Below are 23,500 nucleotides of genomic sequence, written 5' to 3'. Positions count from 1 at the left end.
CACATATATTTAATATTTTTCTCACATATTTGTATCTATATTTCCCTTGTATCTCTAACAAATTTCAACCCACTGTTTCATTTACATGCAGTAGTAAAGAAGTAATAAATTAAAACATTATGCATCATGCGGCAGTTCCACACGTATCTCAGTGTTTATGAACTCACATCTCCTGAACTATGTCTTCTACAGTGATAAACAGTCTAAGAGAAACGAAACAATGCACCGCGAGGAATTATCCAAATGGGACAAAAATCAATAGATGTGATGTACACATACAGGCAAACAAATGATTATAACTTCAGAAAAATTATGATTTATTCAAGAGAAAGAGTTTCACAAGTTGAGCAAGTCAGTAATGTGTTGGTCCACCTCTGGCCCTAATGCAAGCAGTTACTCAGCTCAGCATTGGTTGATACACTTGCCTGATGTCTTCCTGAGGGATATCATGACAAATTGTGTCAAATTAGTACATTAGATTGTCAAAATACCAAGCTGGTTGGAGGACCCTGCTCATAATACTCCAAATGCTCTCAGTTGGGGGAGAGACCCAGTGACCTTGCTGGCCTGGGTATGTTTTGGCAAGCATGAAGACAAGCAGTAGAAACTCTCACTGTGTGCAAGCAGGCATTATCTTGCTGAAATGTAAGACCAGGATGGCTTGGTATGAAGGGCAACAAAATGAGGCCTATATTATCATCAGTGTACTGCTGTGCTGTATGGGTGCTGCAGATGACAACCAAAGGGGTCCTACTATGAAAGGAAATTGCACCCAGAGCATCACTCCTGGTTGTTGGGCTGTATGGTAGGTGACAGACAGGTTGGTGTGCCACCACTGTCTGGGGCATACCCAGACACGTTTTCACTGGTCATAGGGGCTCAGTTGAAAGCAGGGCTGATCACAGAAGACAGTTCTACTATTAAATGTCCTTCTGCTCACTGAAGCACCAGTTGCATGTCGGGTTGATGATAATGATGTATCCAGGGCTCTGGATGCTTCTCTGACAGTTGATTGGCCCTCTCATTTTGTCATCTTTCTAAGTTCACTGCTTCCTTCTTGATGCTGAATTTGGTTGTGGTTCACACATTCCTCCCATCATATCACCAAATAGTGGAATTGCTATTTTCGTGTCGAGCTATTCACCCATTACTCCAAGCAGCTTCTTCAAGTCCAACTATGTGTCCTCTCTCAAACACTGACATCTGCATAAATATTTCAAGCCCTGTCTGCAAGGCATACTTACTGTCCAACAGAGTATACAGAATTAAATTCATAAAGACTTCATGCCCTGGTGTCAACATGTCCCCTGTTTACTATCCTTGTGAGCTGCATAGTGAAACTGCACTGTACCATCATGCATTCATCCATTGACCACCAACATTTACAGTTTTGCAATTTACATCACTATCTGTATGAATGTCAATTAATGACCAATTAGCATAACTCCTTCATGGTGGGTCTTAGAGTGTAGTTTTGCTGGTACATTCAGTGGTGTCCGTGAACCCTCTCTGCAAAATGTTTCTCGAATACAGTTAGTAGTAAGGAAGTAATAAATTAAAACATCATGCTTCATGTAGCAGTTTTACTGCATAAACAGCAAAAAAAGTAGTAAAGGATAAACTTTTTTTCCTTTCATCATTTTGTGGGCGCTGTTAGCAAGAAAAAGTTTTGCAAAAATTTGAAATTATGTGTAAAAATTGTTGCAGATCTCTTAAGTGTTCTCATTCTCAAGTACTGGATGACTGAAGTATGGGTATTCGTGCATCATGGGCTACACTACTTTTGACTCCCACCCCCACCCCTTGAATGGTAGATGTATATTTCTCCCACAGTGATTCTTTCAAGACAGTAACACACACACACACACACACACACACACACACACACACACACACATATATATATATATATATGTATACGTATACTCATTTTTAGAATATGTATGGATTTGTTTTATCGGACAATATTTCTGCCAGAAGACAAACAGTCTAACAAAAATAAGCAAAGCACCTAGAAGAGTAGCAAGAAACAAAATGGAACTTCACTGGTTGAGAGGGAATGTGTTGTTATTTCAGTGATTCCAAAATCAAATCAGATTTACAAAGGACTTGGTAGTATGAGCCTCCTGGTTACCATGACATTGCCCCCCCTCCCCCTATAGCTTGTATGCACCCAGTGATTTGGTTCGAAAGTGTCATAAAGCCATTGTATCCTCTCCTCAGGCAATTTGGCCCAAAGCTGCGGTAACTGGTCCTTGATATCTTCTACACTGATACTAACAAGGGAAGTCTCTCGGCTCGAACAGAAATTTCATGTTTCAATGTATTTAGAAGCTTTACATACCATTGTAATTATGCTGGCGAAAGCACTGAATTTTGTTACCCAAGTTTGGCCACTATCAGCCTTAAAAAATGTACCTGAGGTTCCTTAACAAAATGCATGAAACAATATGCAGTATCATAATAGGCTTATTTGGTGAAAGCAGTGTCTGGACATTCCTCAGAACCACATTCTTGAGCTGCAAAATCAAATGCCACTTGACTCACAATCTTGAATTCAGCAGCATGTTCTGGATTGTTGTGCCCAGCTACTGCCAGGAATATTGAAGGAAGGGCTGATACACTGGAGCGGACAGCTGGTTATGAATAATAGAATGCATTTCCATTATGAAAATTCTGTTTCCTAATTTAGTGTCAAAATCACTGCAGGGAGTCCTTACAGGGGTGTTATACTTCTTGCATATATTTTATACTAGTTTAGTGCCTGCTGCTTTGCTCGCATTGACCTTAAGGTCTGTACAATTTTTTTCTTTCTCCTTTTCCTTTTATTTTTGTGTTGTTACACCCACTGCTCGTGTGTAAATCTACGTACTGTGCAAACAGTGGTGTAAAACCAAAAACAAGTTGTTGTGGTTATAGCTTCAAAATTGCCTTAATATTTTCAAAAAACTCTTCACCCCTGTTTCTGCCCCTTAGTGGTGAAATTCTGAAAAATCCCTTCTTAAATTATGCATATAGCATAAGATCAAAACCCTCTCCAGATTTCAGGTATCTATCCTTAGCATTATGGGCTGGGCAATGATGAGTCAGTTAGTACATTTCCTTTTATAAGTAGTGATTGCAGAAGAAATATACATCAAAAGGCCATGTGTATTTGGTTGTTTTTGGTGGAATGATTATGCATTCAGTGTCTTTGCCTGCAAATAAATTATGTACTATTGTTGTATCCTTGTGAGCACTCCAAGAATCACAAAGTAGTGTACACTTCTGGTTATTTGTGACATTGTCATTAAAACATTCACACAAAAAGATTTTAAATGCTTGTTTCTCATTTTCCCAGTTGTGCTGGCCTCCAAATGTCTTTCTAATTTTTGGGCCAGAAATTATGTCTTAAACACAAACATGCAGTTTATTTGTTAACTGCTTACTCATTGAAAGTTGGACATCCATTATATAAGTGTGAGTTGTATTGCGTACAGATTGGACTAATGGAGCTGTTGATTTTTCCTCGTTTTTAGATAGCGTCACACCAGAAGTTAGCTCATAATTAAATCCACTTTAATCAGTGTTCCAAATTTAGTGTGGATATACTGGAAACTTGCAGTTTTCTGGTGTACTACTTTGACAGAATGGGCCTCAGACTGGTGAATATCTGGTGGTTTTCCTGTACGTATCTGGCTGACATGAAAACAGTAATGTATGTATGGCACATTCTGCATTTTTTTCTTGAGACATGCTGTAAAAGCTGCAGAACATTTAAACTTGGTGTGACCAGTTTCTCTTGCTTTTTGCACTGCCAGAAGTTTCATATGCCAGTAATGGACACATTTTCCTTTATTCCTTGCTATGTCAGAATGAAGTGGAATATGTTGTTTTATCTCCAATTCTTTGAGTGCTGTGTTTCTTCAGCATGTATGTTCATAATGTCTTTTTTTTTTTTTTTTTCACTTAATCAAATATTACTTTGAAGTTCGATATGCTCTTCAGTATCGAACTGTACGTCACAACTTTACATGGAGGTGTAAATCATCGTAAATACATTCCAAATGTAAAATACTAAAAGTATTTAATTTCTTTTCTGGTGAAGGTTCATAGTCACCATAACTGTGAGCTTATCTTTGAGGAGTACTGTTTCTGCCACTGCCACTAAATTTTTTTTAATAAAATCTTGAACAGTATTAATTGTGTCATTATCTGTAAAACAGTTTTCTTCACCCTCTGTCCTATGCAGTGTAACTTAAGCAGTTAAATGGATATTCATTTTTCTCAATAATCAGATCTGCCAAAAACACTACGAAATTGTCATCAACCCATTCTAGATCATCTTACTTTGGATAATGCCTTCTTAATGTGGCTACCACAATATTTAAAATGTTCTAGTCAGTAATGGATTCGTTCATTTTTGCTGTATATGTATGATAATACTGACAGACATATGCTAAACTTGTCAACTAATTGCTGAGGGAACTGATTGACTGGTGTGTTAACCCACTCTCCCAAGACCGCAAGCACTGCTGTGTACAAGCTGAGAGTAACACAATCACATGCTGTCGCCAACATAGTTAGAAATGTATTATGGGTTTGTCTACAAATGTGTAACTACAAATACCTGTTTGAGCCTGGAGATGTCCCTTGTAAGACTGAGTTGATGCCCAAGCTGATCCCATATATTTTCTATCAGGGCCAAATCTGAGGAACCTGTTTGCCACAGGAGTACTTCAACATCACACAGACAGTTCATAGAGGCAAAAGTCGTGTATGGATGAGTATTGTCCTGTTAAAAAATGGCATCACAGTACTGCCATATGAGAGGTACCATATATCAGGTCACGAGATGTCCATTGTGTACTGCTGTGTTTTCAGTTCCCTCCATCACTACTAGCCATGACTTGTAGACATACCCTGTGGCTCACCATGACACCACAGGAGTAACACTGCTGTGTCTCTCCAAAACAGTGGAAAAAGGAACCAACTTGCACACACGTCTGTAGTCTCAGAGAGCTGAAACTACACTGTGACAACTACAGTGTAGTTTCAGCTCTCTGAGATTGCAGACGTGTGCAAGTTGCGTTTGCGCATTCGTGTGTGTGTGTGTGTGTGTGTGTGTGTGTGTGTGTGTGTGTGTGTACTGCTGACAAAGGCCTTCATTGCTTCGCATTTCAAAATTTATCCAAAAATAGTCTGCAAATATTTGTTTCACATATAACCTGAAACACTGTATCTACTTGCAGCAATTGCTTCTGGATATTTGATGATGGATAAATTCCGAAACACATCTATGAGTAATAAAGTCATTCATTGCCTGGTGTTTGACTTTTACCATTGCAATCCAATCAGTCTGAATGGAACTACTGATTGTTTTACCATCAATTTGATGTTGGATAAAAAATTATAAAAGAAATATTTTGTCAGGTGGTATAATTACAAATTAACAGTTTCAGATTTTTTCCTTTACGTGTACTGTGAAACCCTGTTTATTGCCACATTTCCTGATTCTATGCCAATGGGAAGTACCCTATAGGTTTCGATGCTGAGTGAGTTTGCGAGTATCAAAATAAGTGACATAAATGGCCATATATTTTGATTACATTGACTTAGAAGCTTCAATTTCTTACACTGCCAAGGGACAATAGATCTTAGTACATGGCATAACATGATACATCTACCCATTCCTGAGAAAAAGTGTTTTTAACAGTCAGAGAGACAGACAGACAGACAGGCCGGCCGCGGTGGTCTAGCGGTTCTAGGCGCTCAGTCAGGAACCGCGCGACTGCTACGGTCGCAGGTTCGAATCCTGCCTTGGGCATGGATGTGTGTGATGTCCTTAGGTTAGTTAGGTTTAAGTAGTTCTAAGTTCTAGGGGACTTATGACCACAGATGTTGAGTCCCATAGTGCTCAGAGCCATTTGAACCATTTGACAGACAGACAAACATACGGACAACAGAGTGATACTGTAAGGGTTCTGTTTTTACTGATTGAGGTTCAGAACCTTAATTACGCAGTATTGAAGGCGCCATTGCCACTCACAAGTAATATTGTTACAGATAAAATATTATGTTCAAACCTAATAAGTCCCATTATCCAAATGATACAGTCCTATAATGGATGCACTTCAGGAACATTATCTGGCCAACTATTTTTGTAGGAGAAGGTGTCACTACTGGAGACATTTGATGGCCCAGTTCTCAAGACCTTTTTCTATACATGTACAGCTCAAAGTAACTGTGACAAATAGGCTGATGAGAAGGGAACTGTGTTTCTTGAAACAAGAATAATACTTTATATGTTTGACAGCCAGTGGTTACCACGAATCAAATGGATGCATGGCTGTTGCGATGTGATGCTGCAGTATTGATCATAATTGACAATGTCGACTGCTACTAATTGTGGGTGCTCAGAACATGTGTAAAGCTGCGAGGATGGGTCATGGGTAGTGTTTGTGGTAGCTCCATCAGTAGAGCATTGACCTGCAAGAGCCAAAGGTCCCAAGTTCAAGTCCCAATCCAGCACACTGTTTTAATCTGCCAGGAAGTGTCATATCAGTGCACACCCTGCTGCAGAGTGGAAATTTCATCATGTGTTGCCATTGTTCTAGGATGCAAGATTATATCCATCTACTAGCACACTCCTATAAGCATATTCAAGGGCTATGGAACAGTACTGCACATACCTAAGAACGCCGAAGCCCTCTTGATGGCAGTGCAGGTAATGCTTATACCTTTCCCTACTCATTCACCAGAAACATCACTGATCTAACATTTGCACAAAAGGATACCTAAGCTTTATCGAGCAGTAAGTGTTAACGTTTTATTTAACTTTGTAAGAAACATTTTAGGAACTTTCCTTGATTGGCAGGTGTTTGGTCAAAGGCATTACATATATGTGGCTTCCACAGCAGACTCGCTGATTTAATAGATTCATTCCTTTTCACACATTTATGTAGATATCATAGTGATAACCTCCTGTTAGATAGTTTTGTCCAAGGGAATGGTGTGTTAAAAGGCTCAGTATTAAATGTTATGTTATTTTCTTTCCTAATAAATTCAGTAGAATAAACCCTACAATAACTGTTTTTGTGCTCTTCCTTCATGGACATTTTCGTAATATACTGCTCTTCTTCCAACATAACAGCGATGACTCATTAGTTGTACTAGATGATTAGGATGCTGGAGAGTGAACAACAATAACTTTTTTTAGATATCTCTATAGAAGCCTGTTTTTATTGGTTTTAACATTTTGCAAAATGTTTTTAATCAACTGAAATTACAAGTACGAGATATCACGTCCTTCAGTGAAAAAATCCCATTGTTTGTATTTTTGTGAAGGTACATGGAAAATTTAATTTTTTCTTGAAAATATTCTTACATCACTCTGCATCTTGTTTTCTCCCAAAATAGCCAAGGATAAACCAGAAAAGAATCAAGCATGAGGTATGCATATCTGCTAGGATTAAAGTACGAGGGCTATCCACAAAGTACATTACGTTTTGGAATTAAAAATAAATAAAGTATTGGAAATTTTTTTTATTATATACAGATGAAAGCCACACTTAAATACTACTTTTCTACATAGTTGCCATTTAAATTAAGGCACTTATCGTAGCGATGGACGAGCTTGGAAATTCCTTCGTCGTAAAATTCGGCCGCCTGCACCTTCAACCGCGTGGTTGCCTCTTCTTGAAGCTGTGCGTCGTCATCAAAACGCTGCATAGCCAACCACTTCTTCATTGCTGGGAATAAGTGGAAGCCAGGTTGGGACTGTACGGCGGATGAGGAAACAACTCCCACTTAAAAGATTCGAGAACTTCGCGAGTGGCATTTGCCGTGTGGACCCGGGCGTTGTGAATCAGCAAGATCTTTGAGCCCAACTTTCCCCTGCGCTTGTTTTGTATTGCTCTTCTGAGGTTGTGCAGAGTTTGGCAATACCTTTGAGAGTTTATTGTAGTGCCTCTTTCCAGGACATCCACAAAAATCACACCTTTTCTGTCCCAAAAGACAGTCATTACGTGGTTGAAGGCGCAGGCGACCGAATTTTACGACGAAAGAATTTCCAAGCTTGTCCATCGCTACGATAAGTGCCTTAATTTAAATGGCAACTATGTAGAAAAGTAGTATTTAAGTGTGGCTTTCATCTGTATATAATTAAAAAAAATTCCAATACTTTATTTATTTTTAATTCCAAAACGTAATGTACTTTGTGGATAGCCCTCGTATCTTGTGCTAGGGGGAGAGAGTGCTATCTAATTCAGTTGTCAAAAGCTGAAACTCTACTCTCACTAGTAATGAAAAATTCTCCCACTTGTTGATAGTAATCCAAATTAAATTGAGCCTGCATAAAATAGCTCTGTCAGAAATGCTGACACTTTCAAATCACTGGACCCGAGATTTAATGATTACTTCCTCACCCTGTAATCAAACATTGCACCCCCTAATAAATAACCAAATACAATTCCATTTGTTTTACTTGTACGAACACCTAATGAACATTAGTTAAGACAATATAATCCGTAAGATAACAAAATCCTTCGGGTCACTGATAAGTAGTAATTTACTGACTATAAATGATGTTTGTAGCAGAATATTAAAATCTTGTAGTGACTTAATAGGATTACCCTACAGGTATCTTTGTGACAAATCAGTGACCCCCGTACAGACGCAGATATGCTGTATTAACATCCATATACCCAGCTGGGCAGAATCAAACCACCTCTGATTACAGACAAATATCACTCCTTGCAGTCCTTTCAGACACATTTGAGGATGTGGCAGAATTCTAACTCTTTTCATTGAGGTGGACTTTTTGATTGGCTCTCCAGCTTCACTTTTCATTAAGGATACTCCACAGAGAAAACAATGACTTGCCTTACAAATGAAGTCTTGGCAGAGCTAAACAATAAAAATAATATTATTGGCATATTATGTGGCCTTGCCAGAGCCTTTGATTGTGTGGGCCATGATATTTAACTTGGCAAACTAAAGTGTTGTGGCAGTAATGGTGTCCCTCTTACATGGATAGACATTTCATAACAGAAAGTAGTGTGTCTCATTAGTAGGCTGTGTCGTGGACATGAAACTAACCTCAGAATATGTGAATATAATGTGTGAGTGCCCACAAGGACTGGTGCTGATCCCACCCTTGTTCTTAATGTACGTAAGTGATCTTCCAAAGACTTAAAAAGAGCAGTTCAAAAAGCTAATGTTTACTGGTGGCACAAGTATACTCATCAATTCCACAGCAGTGATGATAGCTGAACAGGCCTACAACTAACAGTTTAAGCCTTAATCTCACAAAGACTCATATTATGTGATTTCAAATGAGCATACACTGCCTGCTAGCATCAGTAGTAGACATTATTACTTATTTGTTTAGCATATGACAATACAAACTGAAATACAAATAATTTACATGAATTGCATAATTTTACAAAATAAATACAACAAATGAAATAAATACAACAAATTAAATAATGGAAAATCTAGGATGGATCGCACACCTCACAAAGTCCAACCACGCAGCCAGAGATGAGCGTTTCCCTCGTGATTCAGTGCCACTCAGGACTGGAGCAACCGAATCACATTCTCCGTTTCAACTGCTTCTTGTTGTGCCCTGAAATGGGGAATGTCCTACACACTATCCTTCTCACCCTTCCCACAGTGGTTTTCTGCTGCCCACTAGACCTTCACAATATCCTCATCCATCCCTACACAACCCCTGCCCCAACCCCTTGCCTCATGGCTCATATCCCTGTAATAGACCTAGATGCAAGACCTATCCTGTAAATCCTCCCACCACCACCTTCTCCAGTCCTGTCACTAACATCATTTAGCCCATCAAAGGCAGGGCTACCTGTGAAAACAGTCACATGATCTAAAGCTAAGTTGCAACCACCGTGCTGCATTCTATGTGGGCATGACAAAGAACAAGCTGTCTGTCTGTATGAATGGCCACTGACAAACTGTGGCCAAGAAACAGTTGGACCATCGAGTTGTTGAACATGCTGCCCAACACAATGTTCTTCATTTTAATGACAGCTTCACAGCCTGTGCCATCTGGATCCTTCCTACCAACAACACTTTTTTGAACTGCACAGGTGGGAACTCTACCTGCAATATATATACATATCCTATGTTCCTGTAACCTCCTGTCATTGTCCGTCACCAGCTTATCCCCTTCCCTGTTCCCACTCCAGCACTACACAGCCATCTATTCCACCAGTTCAACCCAGGAATTTTACTTCCCCCCCCCCCCCCCCCCTCCTTCCTCCCTGTCCTTTATCTAACCTCCCAAATGCACCTAGCTACCCTACCCTCTCCCTACCTTGTTCATCCCTGTATACTCCCATAGGCAGCACTTCCCGGCCCCCACTCCTACCCTGCTATCCCTCGCCACCCACGTTCCAGCCTCCTCCTGATACCCACCTCCCAAATTGCTTCTCCCATCATGCACAGCTGCGTGCAGTCTGGCCTCGACAGCCAGGGACAGGTATTTTGTGTGTGTGTGTGTGTGTGTGTGTGTGTGTGTGTGTGTGTGTGTGTGTGGGTGGGGGGTCTAATTCGGAAGAAGACTTTTTGGCCAAAAGCTTACTACTCAACATATCCACCATTTTGTCATAAATTCACAAATTAATATCTAAATTTTCAACCCTTTCAAGGGCTCTCTGTGTCACTTCAAAGAAATCTTGATTCCCAGGGTAAGCACCTCTGCTAAAGCTTGTTACAGTGTGTTTTATTTTATGATGTTCAGTGCCATTGTTACATTAAAAAGATCAAGCATTTCTCCATTGGTGAATGTTTTCTGCAGATATGCCATTGCTTGTATGATTCCTGTTAATTGTCCTCCAAAAAACGTTTTGGCAATTCCATGCAGTCTGTTCTTGTATCAGGCCTTATGAGAGTCGTATTCTTGGTGGGAAATGCTGATCCAAGTTTCTGACCACTTCCTATTCATGTGGAAATCCATTGCTTGCGATAATTTTGTCAGTATAGTGGATGGCTGCATAAATTTTAATCAGCTCATTATAAGTGCACACACATCAGAGTGGATTGGAAACTGGGAATTTTAGTTAGTTTTTCATATTCATTGAGAAGTACATTCTATCTTCACACATACAGTGACACAGTGTGTGAAATTCTATGGGATCCAGTTGGGTAATTAATTAAAATGAAGTCAGTACATAGGTAACTAACCAAGAAGTTCATTTCAGCGAGTTTTGCCCTTAGATTGTGTTGACCTCAAGATTAGAGTGTTGGCTCATTTTGCATATTTTTTTTGTATGAAATTATCTTCTGAGTTGGTCCACCTAAATTAAATTCTTTATTCCAGCAGATAAAATCAGTAAGAATATTGTGTAAAGGAAATAACGACACATCTTTTAAGGATTTAGAAGTTTTTGCATTCACTTCCCAATACATTTACTGTATAATATTTTTTATTGCTAACTATGAAAATCTGTTTCAGCTGACCTGTGTCTAGCACAATAACAATACAAGGCCGAAAATAATTTTAATTTTGGCTTTATCACCATGTTTAGGGCTCCGAGTGAAGTTTAGTAGTGTGGTGAATAAACAACAAGCACTCGTCTAACAAGAGTACTATAATTCAAAATAAAATGAAGTATTAAGCCATATAATGATAGTTTATTATTAATACAGTATGCAGATTAAGTTTTTGATTTGACTGTCTTTTGTTAATGTATACCTTGAATCATTCCACCACCTGATACCATGAAATTGAATACACAATGTTCATTGTAGAGAAGTAGGTATTGCAAGTAGAATATACAAAACAACATTGAAGGCTGCTTACTTTTCAAATAATTTTGGTCTTCTTTTTTTTTTTTTTTTTTTTTTTTTTTAACTTTTAAAGTATCTTAAGAAGGCCTACACATACATTTTGGCAATTATGAAATGTCTTAGGAACATTCAACTGTAATGTAAGTTAAATAAGTAGGGAGAGGAGCATGCGCATTAATACTGTACCTGTGGTAATGGTGATTCTCTCTAGTATAAAAGATTAGAACATCCTTCTTCTCTTGTGTTGCTGTGTTAAATGGCTTTGGGATGTTTGTCCAGTCTAAATCTTTAAAGAACATATTTCCTCCACACTTTGTACTGGTTGTTGTTTTTTCCCCCTTCTTTTGGAAGAAGGAGCAATGCAGATTTCAATTTGTAATTTATATTTTTACAAATTGCTTGCAATTTCTGTCTTTTGCACACATCTTAAAACTAAACTTATGGCTTGCCAGAATCAACAAATTATCGCTGATAGCATTTGATTTGAGTGTACTTCTTAAACTTGCCAAAAACTCAACTCTTTTTTTTTTCCAAACTATGACAGGATTTGTAAAAGTAATAATTTAAATCAAGTTTTTTATGAAAAGGATAACCTATAAATGCCCTGCCAAATTTATGATTAATAATAGTGTGGTAAGCACATTAACTTGTAACATATTTTTTCTGAAATATGTGGCTTGATAGTAAAACTACCATTTTTGCTTGTGTGCATATGTCATTACAGTTTCTTCATATTCAGACACAATAAATGAAATACAATTTCTTTACATTCTTTTTTTCATTTCATTTGTTACAGTTGTCGTGATGAAACAGATGTCCCCAGTGGAGATGCAGTGCCATCAGTAGATGCTATAGTTGAAACTGGGGAAGCTACTCGGAGACCTGATCCAGCACCTGAAGTACCAGAGTCCTTTTATAAGAGGTCGAGTTCTGAAAAATTGGCTTTAATTTAGACAAGTCTTAACCACGAATGATATTACAGTTTTTTTAAATGTACTGTATAATTTTTCAGGCTGATAATATGCAAGTTTGAGTGGTCTGGTCTGTTACTGGTGTCAGTAGCCGTAAAAGATATAAGCCATTTGGATGCAAAACTGGATATATTGTTTTTAATACAAGAAAGCTCAGGCAAGTACAGGTTTGTGTTGCAGACTCTTTTTGCATGTTTCTGTGTTCTAAGATGTAAGGAGAAGAATTCTGTTAATCAATTCTGATTACAAAATATTAATGGTATTAAATTTTTGAGATAATGCATGAAAAAAGTGCCTGTAATCTCTGCTAAACACTTAATGCATGTCGCTTGTGCATGTTCACTATCATGTATTGGTTGCAGTTATGGTTCTTTGGAGACTGTGTTTGTATACACACACACCTCAAAACTTAAAATGTTTTGCCACTTTTACTACTTCTTATTGGTGCAAGTCTTACTGGATTAATTGTGGTTAACGATAGTTTAAAGCCATCCCCAATATGCATATAATTTAAGAACTCAAGTGAATACATTGTTTACGGTTTCCTTTAAAATAGTGGCTATATCATTTCAGAAATAATTAATCCTGCCTTCTGATTTATACAACATTGCAGACAATTTCAACAGATAAAGAATAACAAAGGCCTAATGATAAAAATTTGTGGCATACCTTTTAATTTCTTCTGTGATACGTTGTGATCCTTACATTATCTGAAATACTTTCTATAACTTGCTCAAATAAGTAGTAGTCCAGGTATGTACTTAATCAGATCTGTTGAACAAGTAGCAGAGGATCCCAACTGATGACTTTTTCACAGTTAGAAATTTTAGAATGTATTCACTGACATTTTAAATAAATGTCTTAGTTGAACATTTGTTTGTTTTGTAGTAGGCAAGTTGCACGGGAAACCAATGAAGACTAACTCTGATGTAGTAAACAGTTTGAAATCTGTTACATAATACTTCCAGAGCATTGCAAGCTGCATTAGAGTAAACAGTCCAGTTCACACACTGTCAGAGTTCCCCAATAACAACCACAGTCCAAAATAAAAGTACCATAAACCTGTAGGCAAGAACCTACATCACATAGATAAATTACTTGTAGTGAATAAAGAGTGAACGAAACTCTTTATTTGTAGAATCATGCCAAAACTATTAAACAGCTAGAACCAATAAATGCTAAGAAGTTGCATAACGTGTCAGCAAAGATAAAAACCAACATCCAACAAAAAAAAACTCATCACTCACCCTGACATCATGCTGCACAAGTGCACAAGAAGTATCTCTGCCACAGAGCCCCCTCTTGAAGTGCAGAGCCCGTAGGATGTGTTGATACCGGAATTTAATCTGATGGTTGGCTCTTGTGTGTGTCTGGTGTCTCGGGAGTGGTTACGCTATTGTTTGCAGTGGTGATGTATCTGTTAGTTGTGGTGCTGTCTCGGATGATGTGAGAGGTATCTGTTCACTTCATTCTGCATTCGCTATGTCTTGATGCACAGGTGTGGCATCTGAGATTGATGCAGTAAAACCCACACTGGCTTGATGCATTTTATCTATACCTTTGCTAAAATGCCATTATTCAACATGTCCATGACGTGCTTGTTTGTTCGTAACATTATGTGAGAGCAATTGTGGAAGTCTTCATGTACAAACACCTTATGATTGCCATAGTGGGAAGGCAGTGAGCAACATATATTCATGCAGTGACATTTCAGCGGCTGCAGCCACCGTGTGAGGTTCTCTGTGTTTGGCAGTGAGATAAGTACTAAATAGTCAACTGGAATCCATAGTGGTTCGCAGTAAACCATCTCAGCCCCTGACCCACCAATGTCACATTTGTGAGCAGTTCACTGGCCTAACAACACCAGTGGTAACACTTCCGTCCATCTCACTTGATGGCACATCAATGCTGCTTTCAGAGTTCTGTACCACCATTCCACCTGGTAGGGTGATAGCTAGTCATGTGGCACTGGAAACTACACATTTTGGCCAACTCTGCGAACAGTTTGGACTCAAACTGGCATTCTTAATCAATTGTAACATAGAGGGGGCACCCAAAATGTGAGACCCACGTATACTGAAACATCTTCGCTGTAGTTTTGACTGATATATCAGCTGTTGCAGTTGCCTCTGCTCACCTTATACACCTATCTATGGCAGTAAATAAATACCTGTAACCCTTTGATAGCAGAAGAGGTCTGATACGGTCCACATGAACATCTGTGCATCTAGCAGAGGTACCTTGAAAATTTCAAGTATCAGTGTGCACATGTTGGCCCACTTTGCTTTGCAGGCAAGGAGTGCAGAAATGTACCCAAAGGCACATGTCTCTTTCCATACCAGGCCACAAAAAGCAGCATGTGAGCAACTTGATTGTGGCATTGGTTCCTGAGTGTGAAAAGATGCGGACACTGCATAATAGTGTCTTTCAGAACTTCTCTGAAATGTATGGTCTCAGTTTGCCTTGAGTAATTTCACACCACAGCTTCAGCTGAGACTTAGGAATTGGAATTTGTTCAGATTTCAGATCTGTAGGCAGGTCTTTTAATAGTTGCTGTAGTTCTGAACCCACAGTGTATTTCACCGGGAACTTGTAATAGTCTACAATCTCTGAAATCCCACACGTGCATGAAAAATAGCCATCCACTAAATTCTCTCCACCTCTTACATGGTGTGTGTGTGTGTGTGTGTGTGTGTGTGTGTGTGTGTGTGTGTGTTGTAAACTCGCCTATGACTCAATATAAGGGAACTGTATTGGTGAACACTTATCGCTAGTGTCTTTAAAGGCAGGTGTTATAGTTTTTGGTCTGTAAACACACTCTTTGATCTAGCTTCTGCTAATTGCTTCATAGATCGCCAACAGTTCCATGTCATACCTGCTCCACTTTTGTTGTGATCCCTGTAACTTCTTGGAGAAAAACTGCAGTGGCTACCATTGGCCTTCTAAACAGTGGTGAATTGCTGCCCTCATTGCCAAATGGCTAGCATCCACAACAGTAGCTAACTGTGCATAGTGAATTGGGTGAGCAAGCAACACTGCCGTGCTGAGGCATTTTTTAGGACATAAATTGCATCATAGATTGCTACAGCATCTGTAAATCAGGTGTTAAAAGACATTCACCAAAATGTTGTGAAGCAAAATGTGTGTAAAGTTTTTTCATACCATTTTTCCAATTAACTGGTCACTGATCCTTGGCCCACCACCAATGGCATTGCAGTTGATTCATAATGGCCTTGGGCAAGCTTATATGCAGGAATCTGGTGTTTGTCTCTTCAGAGGACACTCCCTAGTGGCACCACAACAGTTGGCAGTAATGTTGCACATGCTGCTCAGTTTCCATAATGACAGTGGGTGACGCCACTGTAGTTTCATACACAAACTTTGATTGTCTAAGAATGTCATAACTCCACTTGTCAGTAATGATCATGAAGTAAAAAGAGTGATTCCACACATGCCAGTAACTATTCACCAGTCTCCTTCCTCTATACAGCATTTTCCTAAATTACAATGCAGGAAAATGTTGTAAGGAGGAAGCAGACTAGCAAATAGTTACTGATAAATGTGGAATCATCCTTTGTGCAGAGACCTAATTTCAATATGTCTGCAAAAGTAATGAAATGTAATTATGTGCTATATGTGAGACTGAGAACAATACACAGTCTGCCCAAAATATTCCGAGACTGATTTTATTCTTTACATATGAGCAACATCAGTGCCATAACTATGGTGGCAGCTTGAACTAACAACTGCAAACAAAACCTGTGTGTTTGAACAGTCAGTTTGAGCAGGCAGTAGTGTGTCAACATAGTTGCATCATAAATTGCTACAGCATCTGTAAATCAGGTGTTAAAAAACATTCACCAAAATGTTGTGAAGCAAAATGTGTGTAAGGTTTTTTCATACCTCCACCTGAAACAAAAATGGTGACATTTGTTTGCCTGTCATGACTTGATTGTAGAGGGAAACATGGACAATTCTTTCCCCAAAAAAATCATCGCGGGGCTATAAGAGTTGATGTTATCAGTATGAATCTACCACAAAATGACAAAGTGCAGGAATTCTCATGAAAGATCAACAGTTTGACACCATAACCAACTTTCAGAACAATGTGATTCTTAGATTGAACAGTGACCCAAAGAAGGCCATTTCTGACAATTTCATATCGTTGTTTGAGTTTTCTGTGTGTGGTACTGTGGTACTGAAATGGGGTGAGCCACCTGAAGCATGAAAAACCACAATTTCAACTTTTCTATATTTTGCACAGGACAGCAGACGCAGGTTTGATATGAGCATGTGGATCAGAATGGTCAATTTAAATAATAAAGCAAGGAATTTCAAAAAGATCCCTGAAGGGTTTACTTATGAAAATAAATACAAATTTTAATCAAGTAGGGAAGCAACAAACTTCTTACAAAATGGGCCAAAGTCTCGAGGGTGGCATGGAGGAGTGGAAGTGAACATGTTAGCAGGTCAGGTGCTGGCATGCAAGAGAGAAAGAAGCAACCATGCTCCATCCCCTGCCAGCCCACATCCAGAGCACCATATGATCCTCTCTCACACCCCTATTGGCCAGGGATTGTGAACGAAGTCCATTCAAGGCATTTCTCACGAAAGCGCTGGCAGGTCAATAGAAACACAAACAGACACATACATACACACAAAATTCAAGCTTTCGCAACAAACTGTTGCCTCATCAGGAAAGAGGGAAGGAGAGGGAAAGACGAAAGGAAGTGGGTTTTAAGGGAGAGGGTAAGGAGTCATTCCAATCCCGGGAGCGGAAAGACTTACCTTAGGGGGAAAAAAGGACGGGTATACACTCGCACACACACACATATCCATCCACACATATACAGACACAAGCAGACATATTTAAAGACAAAGAGTTTGGGCAGAGATGTCAGTCGAGGCGGAAGTGCAGAGGCAAAGATGATGTTGAATGACAGGTGAGGTATGAGTGGCGGCAACTTGAAATTAGCGGAGATTGAGGCCTGGTGGGTAAAGGGAAGAGAGGATATATTGAAGAGCAAGTTCCCATCTCCGGAGTTCGGATAGGTTGGTGTTGGTGGGAAGTATCCAGATAACCCGGACGGTGTAACACTGTGCCAAGATGTGCTGGCCGTGCACCAAGGCATGTTTAGCCACAGGGTGATCCTCATTACCAACAAACACTGTCTGCCAGTGTCCATTCTTACGAATGGACAGTTTGTTGCTGGTCATTTCCACATAGAATGCATCACAGTGTAGGCAGGTCAGTTGGTAAATCACGTGGGTGCTTTCACATGTGGCTCTGCCTTTGATCGTGTACACCTTCCGGGTTACAGGACTGGAGTAGGTGGTGGTGGGAGGATGCATGGGACAGGTTTTACACTGGGGGCAGTTACAAGGATAGGAGCCAGAGGGTAGGGAAGGTGGTTTGGGGATTTCATAGGGATGAACTAACAGGTTACAAAGGTTAGGTGGATGGCGGAAAGACACTCTTGGTGGAGTGGGGAGGATTTCATGAAGGATGGATCTCATTTCAGTGCAGGATTTGAGGAGAGCCACATTCAGAGTCTGGTCCAGTCCCGGAAAGTATCCTGTCACAAGTGGGGCACTTTTGTGGTTCTTCTGTGGGGGATTCTGGGTTTGAGGGGATGAGGAAGTGGCTCTAGTTATTTGCTTCTGTACCAGGTTGGGAGGGTAGTTGCGGGATGCGAAAGCTGTTGTCAGGTTGTTGGTGTAATGGTTCAGGGATTCCAGACTGGAGCAGATTCGTTTGCCACAAAGACCTGGGCTGTAGGGAAGCGACCGTTTGATGTGGAATGGGTGGCAGCTGTCATAATGGAGGTACTGTTGCTTGTTGGTGGGTTTGATGTGGACGAACGTGTGAATCTGGCCAGTGGACAGGTGGAGGTCAACGTCAAGGAAAGTGGCATGTGATTTGGAGTAGGACCAGGTGAATCTGATGGAACCAAAGGAGTTGAAGTTGGAGAGGAAATTCTGGAGTTCTTATTCACTGTGAGTCCAGATCATGAAGATGCCATCAATAAATCTGTACCAAACTTTGGATTAGCAGGCCTGGGTAACCAAGAAGGCTTCCTCTAAGCGACCCATGAATAGGTTGGCGTACGAGGGGGCTATCCTGGTACCCATGGCTGTTCCCTTTAATTGTTGGTATGTCTGGCCCTCAAAAGTGAAGAAGTTGTGGGTCAGGATGAAGCTGGCTAAGGTGATGAGGAAAGAGGTTTTAGATAGGGTGGCAGGTGATCGGCGTGAAAGGAAATGCTCCATCGCAGCGATGCCCTGGACGTGCGGAATATTTGTGTATAAGGTAGTGGCATCAATGGTTACAAGGATGGTTTCCGGGGGTAACACATTGGGTAAGGATTCCAGGCGTTCAAGAAAGTGGTTGATGTCTTTGATGAAGGATGGGAGACTGCATGTAATGGGTTGAAGGTGTTGATCTACGTAGGCAGAGATACGTTCTGTGGGGGCTTGGTAACCAGCTACAACGGGGTGGCCGGGATGATTGGGTTTGTGGATTTTAGGAAGAAGGTAGAAGGTAGGGGTGCAGGGTGTCGGTGGGGTCAGGAGGTTGATGGAGTCAGGTGAAAGGTTTTGCAGGGGGCCTAAGGTTCTGAGGATTCCTTGAAGCTCCGCCTGGACATCGGGAATGGGGTTACCTTGGCAAACTTTGTATGTGGTGTTGTCTGAAAGCTGACGCAGTCCCTCAGCCACATACTCCCGACGATCAAGTACCACGGTCGTGGAACCCTTGTCCGCCGGAAGAATGACGATGGATTGGTCAGCCTTCAGATCACGGATAGCCTGGGCTTCAGCAGTGGTGATGTTGGGAGTAGGATTAAGGTTTTTTAAGAAGGATTGAGATGCAAGGCTGGAAATCAGAAATTCCTGGAAGGTTTGGAGAGGGTGATTTTGAGGAAGAGGAGGTGGGTCCCGCTGCGACGGAGGACGGAACTGTTCCAGGCAGGGTCTTTAAATATGTCTGCTTGTGTCTGTATATGTGTGGATGGATATGTGTGTGTGTGCGAGTGTATACCCGTCCTTTTTTCCCCCTAAGGTAAGTCTTTCCGCTCCCGGGATTGGAATGACTCCTTACCCTCTCCCTTAAAACCCTCTTCCTTTCGTCTTTCCCTCTCTTTCCCTTTTTCCTGATGAGGCAACAGTTTGTTGCGAAAGCTTGAATTTTGTGTGTATGTATGTGTCTGTTTGTGTTTCTATCGACCTGCCAGCACTTTCGTATGGTAAGTCACATCACCTTTGTTTTTAGATATATTTTTCCTACGTGGAATGTTTAATATATATATATACAAACATACACACAAAATTCAAGCTTTCGCAACAAACTGTTGCCTCATCAGGAAAGAGGGAAGGAGAGGGAAAGACGAAAGGATGTGGGTTTTAAGGGAGAGGGTAAGGAGTCATTCCAATCCCGGGAGCGGAAAGACGTACCTTAGGGGGAAAAAAGGACAGGTATACACTCGCGCACGCACACACGTATCCATCCACACGTACAGACACAAGCAGACATATATAAAGACCATATATATAATTTTTTTAATCCAGTCTGTATTTGGACAGAGGGGGTAGGTATCAAAGGTACAAACTTTTTGGTCATTTCGGAAATGTCAGCCATATAATTGATTTTACTTTTATAGGTTTAACAATTTTTTCTTCTTATTCGAGAAGAAAATTTGAGAGAATTTTTTATTTTAGTTCCTGGTATTTGTTCATTCGTGTACTTTGTAGATTGCTACTTGCCACAAACAGGTGCTGTCGAGTTAAAGACAGGCAGAGTGAAAAAGACTGCTAAAATTTTAGCTTTCACCCAAGAAAGGTCTTCTTCCAAAATAGAAAACTCACACGCACATGGCCACTGTCCGAGTGCTGGGGCCTGACTGTGGATTGCGTCTGTGTCTGACAGGCACAGCAATCTTCTTGGGAGGGTGGTGTCTGTAAGGAGGGGAGAGGAGTAGTGGAGGGGGGGGGGGATAGCAGGGTATGGGTGGGGAAGATGATGGGCTGCCTGTGGAAACATCCAGGAATGTGGTGCGTGCAGGATGGGTTGCTAGGTGCAGAGTTGACTGACTGTGTTGGGGAAAGACCAGTAGCTGCATTGGTGGGATAGAAGGTGAGTTTAGTGCTGGAGGGAAAGGGGATAGGTAGGTGGAGGACAGGGAAATTTGAAGGTCAAGACCTGGAGGGGTTACAAGAACAAATGATATGTAGTAGAGTTCCCATTTGCGCAGCACAAAAAAGCTGGAATCACTAGGAAGATTGCCAATGGTTCAGTCTGTGAAGCAGTCATTGAAATGAAGCACGTTGTGTTGGGCAGCATGTTCTGCAACTGGGTGGTCCAGTTGAACCTTGGCCACAGTTTGTTAGTGGCCATTCAAGCAGGCTGACAACGTGGCGGTTGTCATGCATTCAAGTAAAGCAGCACAGTGGTTGCAGCTTTGTTTATAGACCACATGACTGCTTTCACAAGTGGCCCTGCCTTTGATGGGATAGGAGACTAGAGTAGCTGGTGGTAGGGGGATGTGTGGGACAGATCATGCATCTGGGGCTACTTTGAGATGTGAGCAATGGGGCAAGGGGTTCGGAGTAGGGGTGAGATGGGGATGGACCAGGATATTGCATTGGTTCAGTGGGTAGCAGAATACTGGGAGTGGTGGGAAGGATAAGTCATAGGATATTCCACATTTCAGGACACAATGAGAGGTAGTCAGAATCCTGGCAGAAAATGTGATTCAGTTGCTCTAGTCCTGTGTGGTCCTGAGTCATGAGGGGAGTGCTCCTTTATGGCCATACGGTGGGTATGTGGGAGATGGTAGGTGACAGCAGAGACAAGGCATGGAAGATCTGTTTGTGTATGAGGTTGGATGAGTAACTTCAGCCTGTGAAGACCTCTGAGATCTTTGGTATATCTAGAGGGGGACTGCTTGTCTCTACACATGTGATGGCCAAGAGTGTCTGGCCTTTATGGAAGGGACTCCTTGGTACGGAGAGAGTGGCAGCTTTCAGCTGGATAGACGAGGCGTGGGAGATGTGCATCCCTGCCTACCCTCTTCCCCACTACCACTCCATCACTACATACCCCTTTTATCCCACCAACCCACTTATTGTTTTTTTTTTTCCTCTTCTCTGTTCACCTCCCCCCGTCCACGGAGCAGAGGCTCCTGAGTCTGCACGTAACAGCCCACCCTGTGTTTGCCACGTTCCTGCATGCTTCCACAGGCAGCCCACCCAACACCTTCCCTTTCGCTTACCCTGTTATTCCTTCCCCTAACTGGCACATGCCGCCTCCTTACACCCACCACCCACCCCAGCAGATTGCTGTGCACATCAGACACGGTCCACAGTGCCAGGATACACCGTTCATGTCTTGTCTTTTGGAACGAGGACTTTTTTTCCTGAAATGTTGCATGTCTAGTGGTCTTTCTCATTCCGCCTGTCTGCAACTCGATGCCTCCTCTGTGTGGTGAGTTGTAATTATCAACATTCTATTGTATCATTCATATACAGTTTTCTTTTCTTTTGTTTTATGTTAAAATTTGAGTGAGAATATGAAAATACTTTCTGACCATTCTTCATTCTAATTATTTAGTAAATTTTCTTGTTTATGAAGAATTTCTAATATTTGTTGTGATCTAAGGTTTCCCTGATAATTTACTGATATTGGAGTTAGTGTTTCTAGTGAGAAAACTATTCTTAAAAATGGATCAAACTTTATTAACGCTGATATTGAGTGTAGTGATTTCATGAAGGTCATTGTAAACTTTGCTCTAGTCAACAAATTTTTAACCTCGTCTGAAGTAACTTAGCCTCACTGTTAGGTTAACCAATGTATATCCTGTAGTCAACTCTGAATCTTGATTTTTACAATCCATTTGTCTACTTTTGACTTCCTACTGTCTTGAGGTGGTCAAGTATGGAAATTTATGACTGATTGTGCCCAGTAATGAACCACTTTTACTGTCCAGTCAAAAATGTATTTAAAATCAGTGTAAATCAATAGTCTCCTTTTCCTTGACAGACCACTCTATATAGTGTCAAAATTGCTCATAGAGTATTTTTATTTTCCTGATAAGAACCTAAAAAGAAAAAAATTGAAAACATTTCGTTTCCCAATGTCAGAGTAGCATTTTATGTTAGAATGTGGCTGTCTGGCGTGTACCGTGCAGAGAGAGAGAGAGAGAGAGAGAGAGAGAGAGAGAAATAAAACAACAGAATACACTGCATGCTCAAAGTATTCTCTTTCCTGGTCATTGGCAGAGTTCCACTTGAGCACATGGTTTCTGCATTTAATCCTCTCAATACATTTTTCTATTACTATAATGACTGTTGTATTTGCTGTGTGTCAATTGTAATGAACACTTAAATGGCTAAATTCTGTATGTACATAACATGAAGATCAACACAAAATGCAATAAGCACACACCAGAGAGCACAGTACAGTCATATGTGGCAGAATGATGTTACTGGATGAAGTTTCATGTGTAGACAGTCCCTTGCTACTGCATTCATCTTCACCACCTACCTTCTTATCTGCACATCAGTCGTAACTCCCAAGAAGCTGCTTCCATATGCTGATCTACATGGAACTAACTTATATCTATATTTTTTAATGTATTCATTTTTTATAAATATGACTAACCTAACCCTATGTATTATATAATATACACACTCATCTAGCTTATAAACACTTGTGTGAAGGATGTCTACTGTCTGGTTAA

General features: G+C 40.6%; 1 protein-coding gene across 2 annotated transcripts in view; it reads left to right on the top strand.

Moving 5' to 3' along the window:
- The window catches only part of LOC124595095 (cytosolic endo-beta-N-acetylglucosaminidase), a 111,163-nt gene that overhangs the window by 72,301 nt on the left and 15,362 nt on the right, over positions 1-23,500 (top strand). Inside the window, exons 8-9 of one of the 2 annotated variants that reach the window (XM_047133686.1) lie at positions 12,590-12,715; positions 12,806-12,931. In XM_047133686.1, the coding sequence (XP_046989642.1) occupies positions 12,590-12,715; positions 12,806-12,931 (252 nt within the window). The remainder of the gene's footprint in view (positions 1-12,589; positions 12,716-12,805; positions 12,932-23,500) is intronic. The other variant, XM_047133687.1, reaches the window with a different exon arrangement.

Source organism: Schistocerca americana, chromosome 2 (genome assembly GCF_021461395.2).
Source record: "Schistocerca americana isolate TAMUIC-IGC-003095 chromosome 2, iqSchAmer2.1, whole genome shotgun sequence".
NCBI classification, from domain to species: Eukaryota; Metazoa; Arthropoda; class Insecta; order Orthoptera; family Acrididae; genus Schistocerca; species Schistocerca americana.
This window is presented reverse-complemented; position numbering and strand designations above follow the sequence as displayed.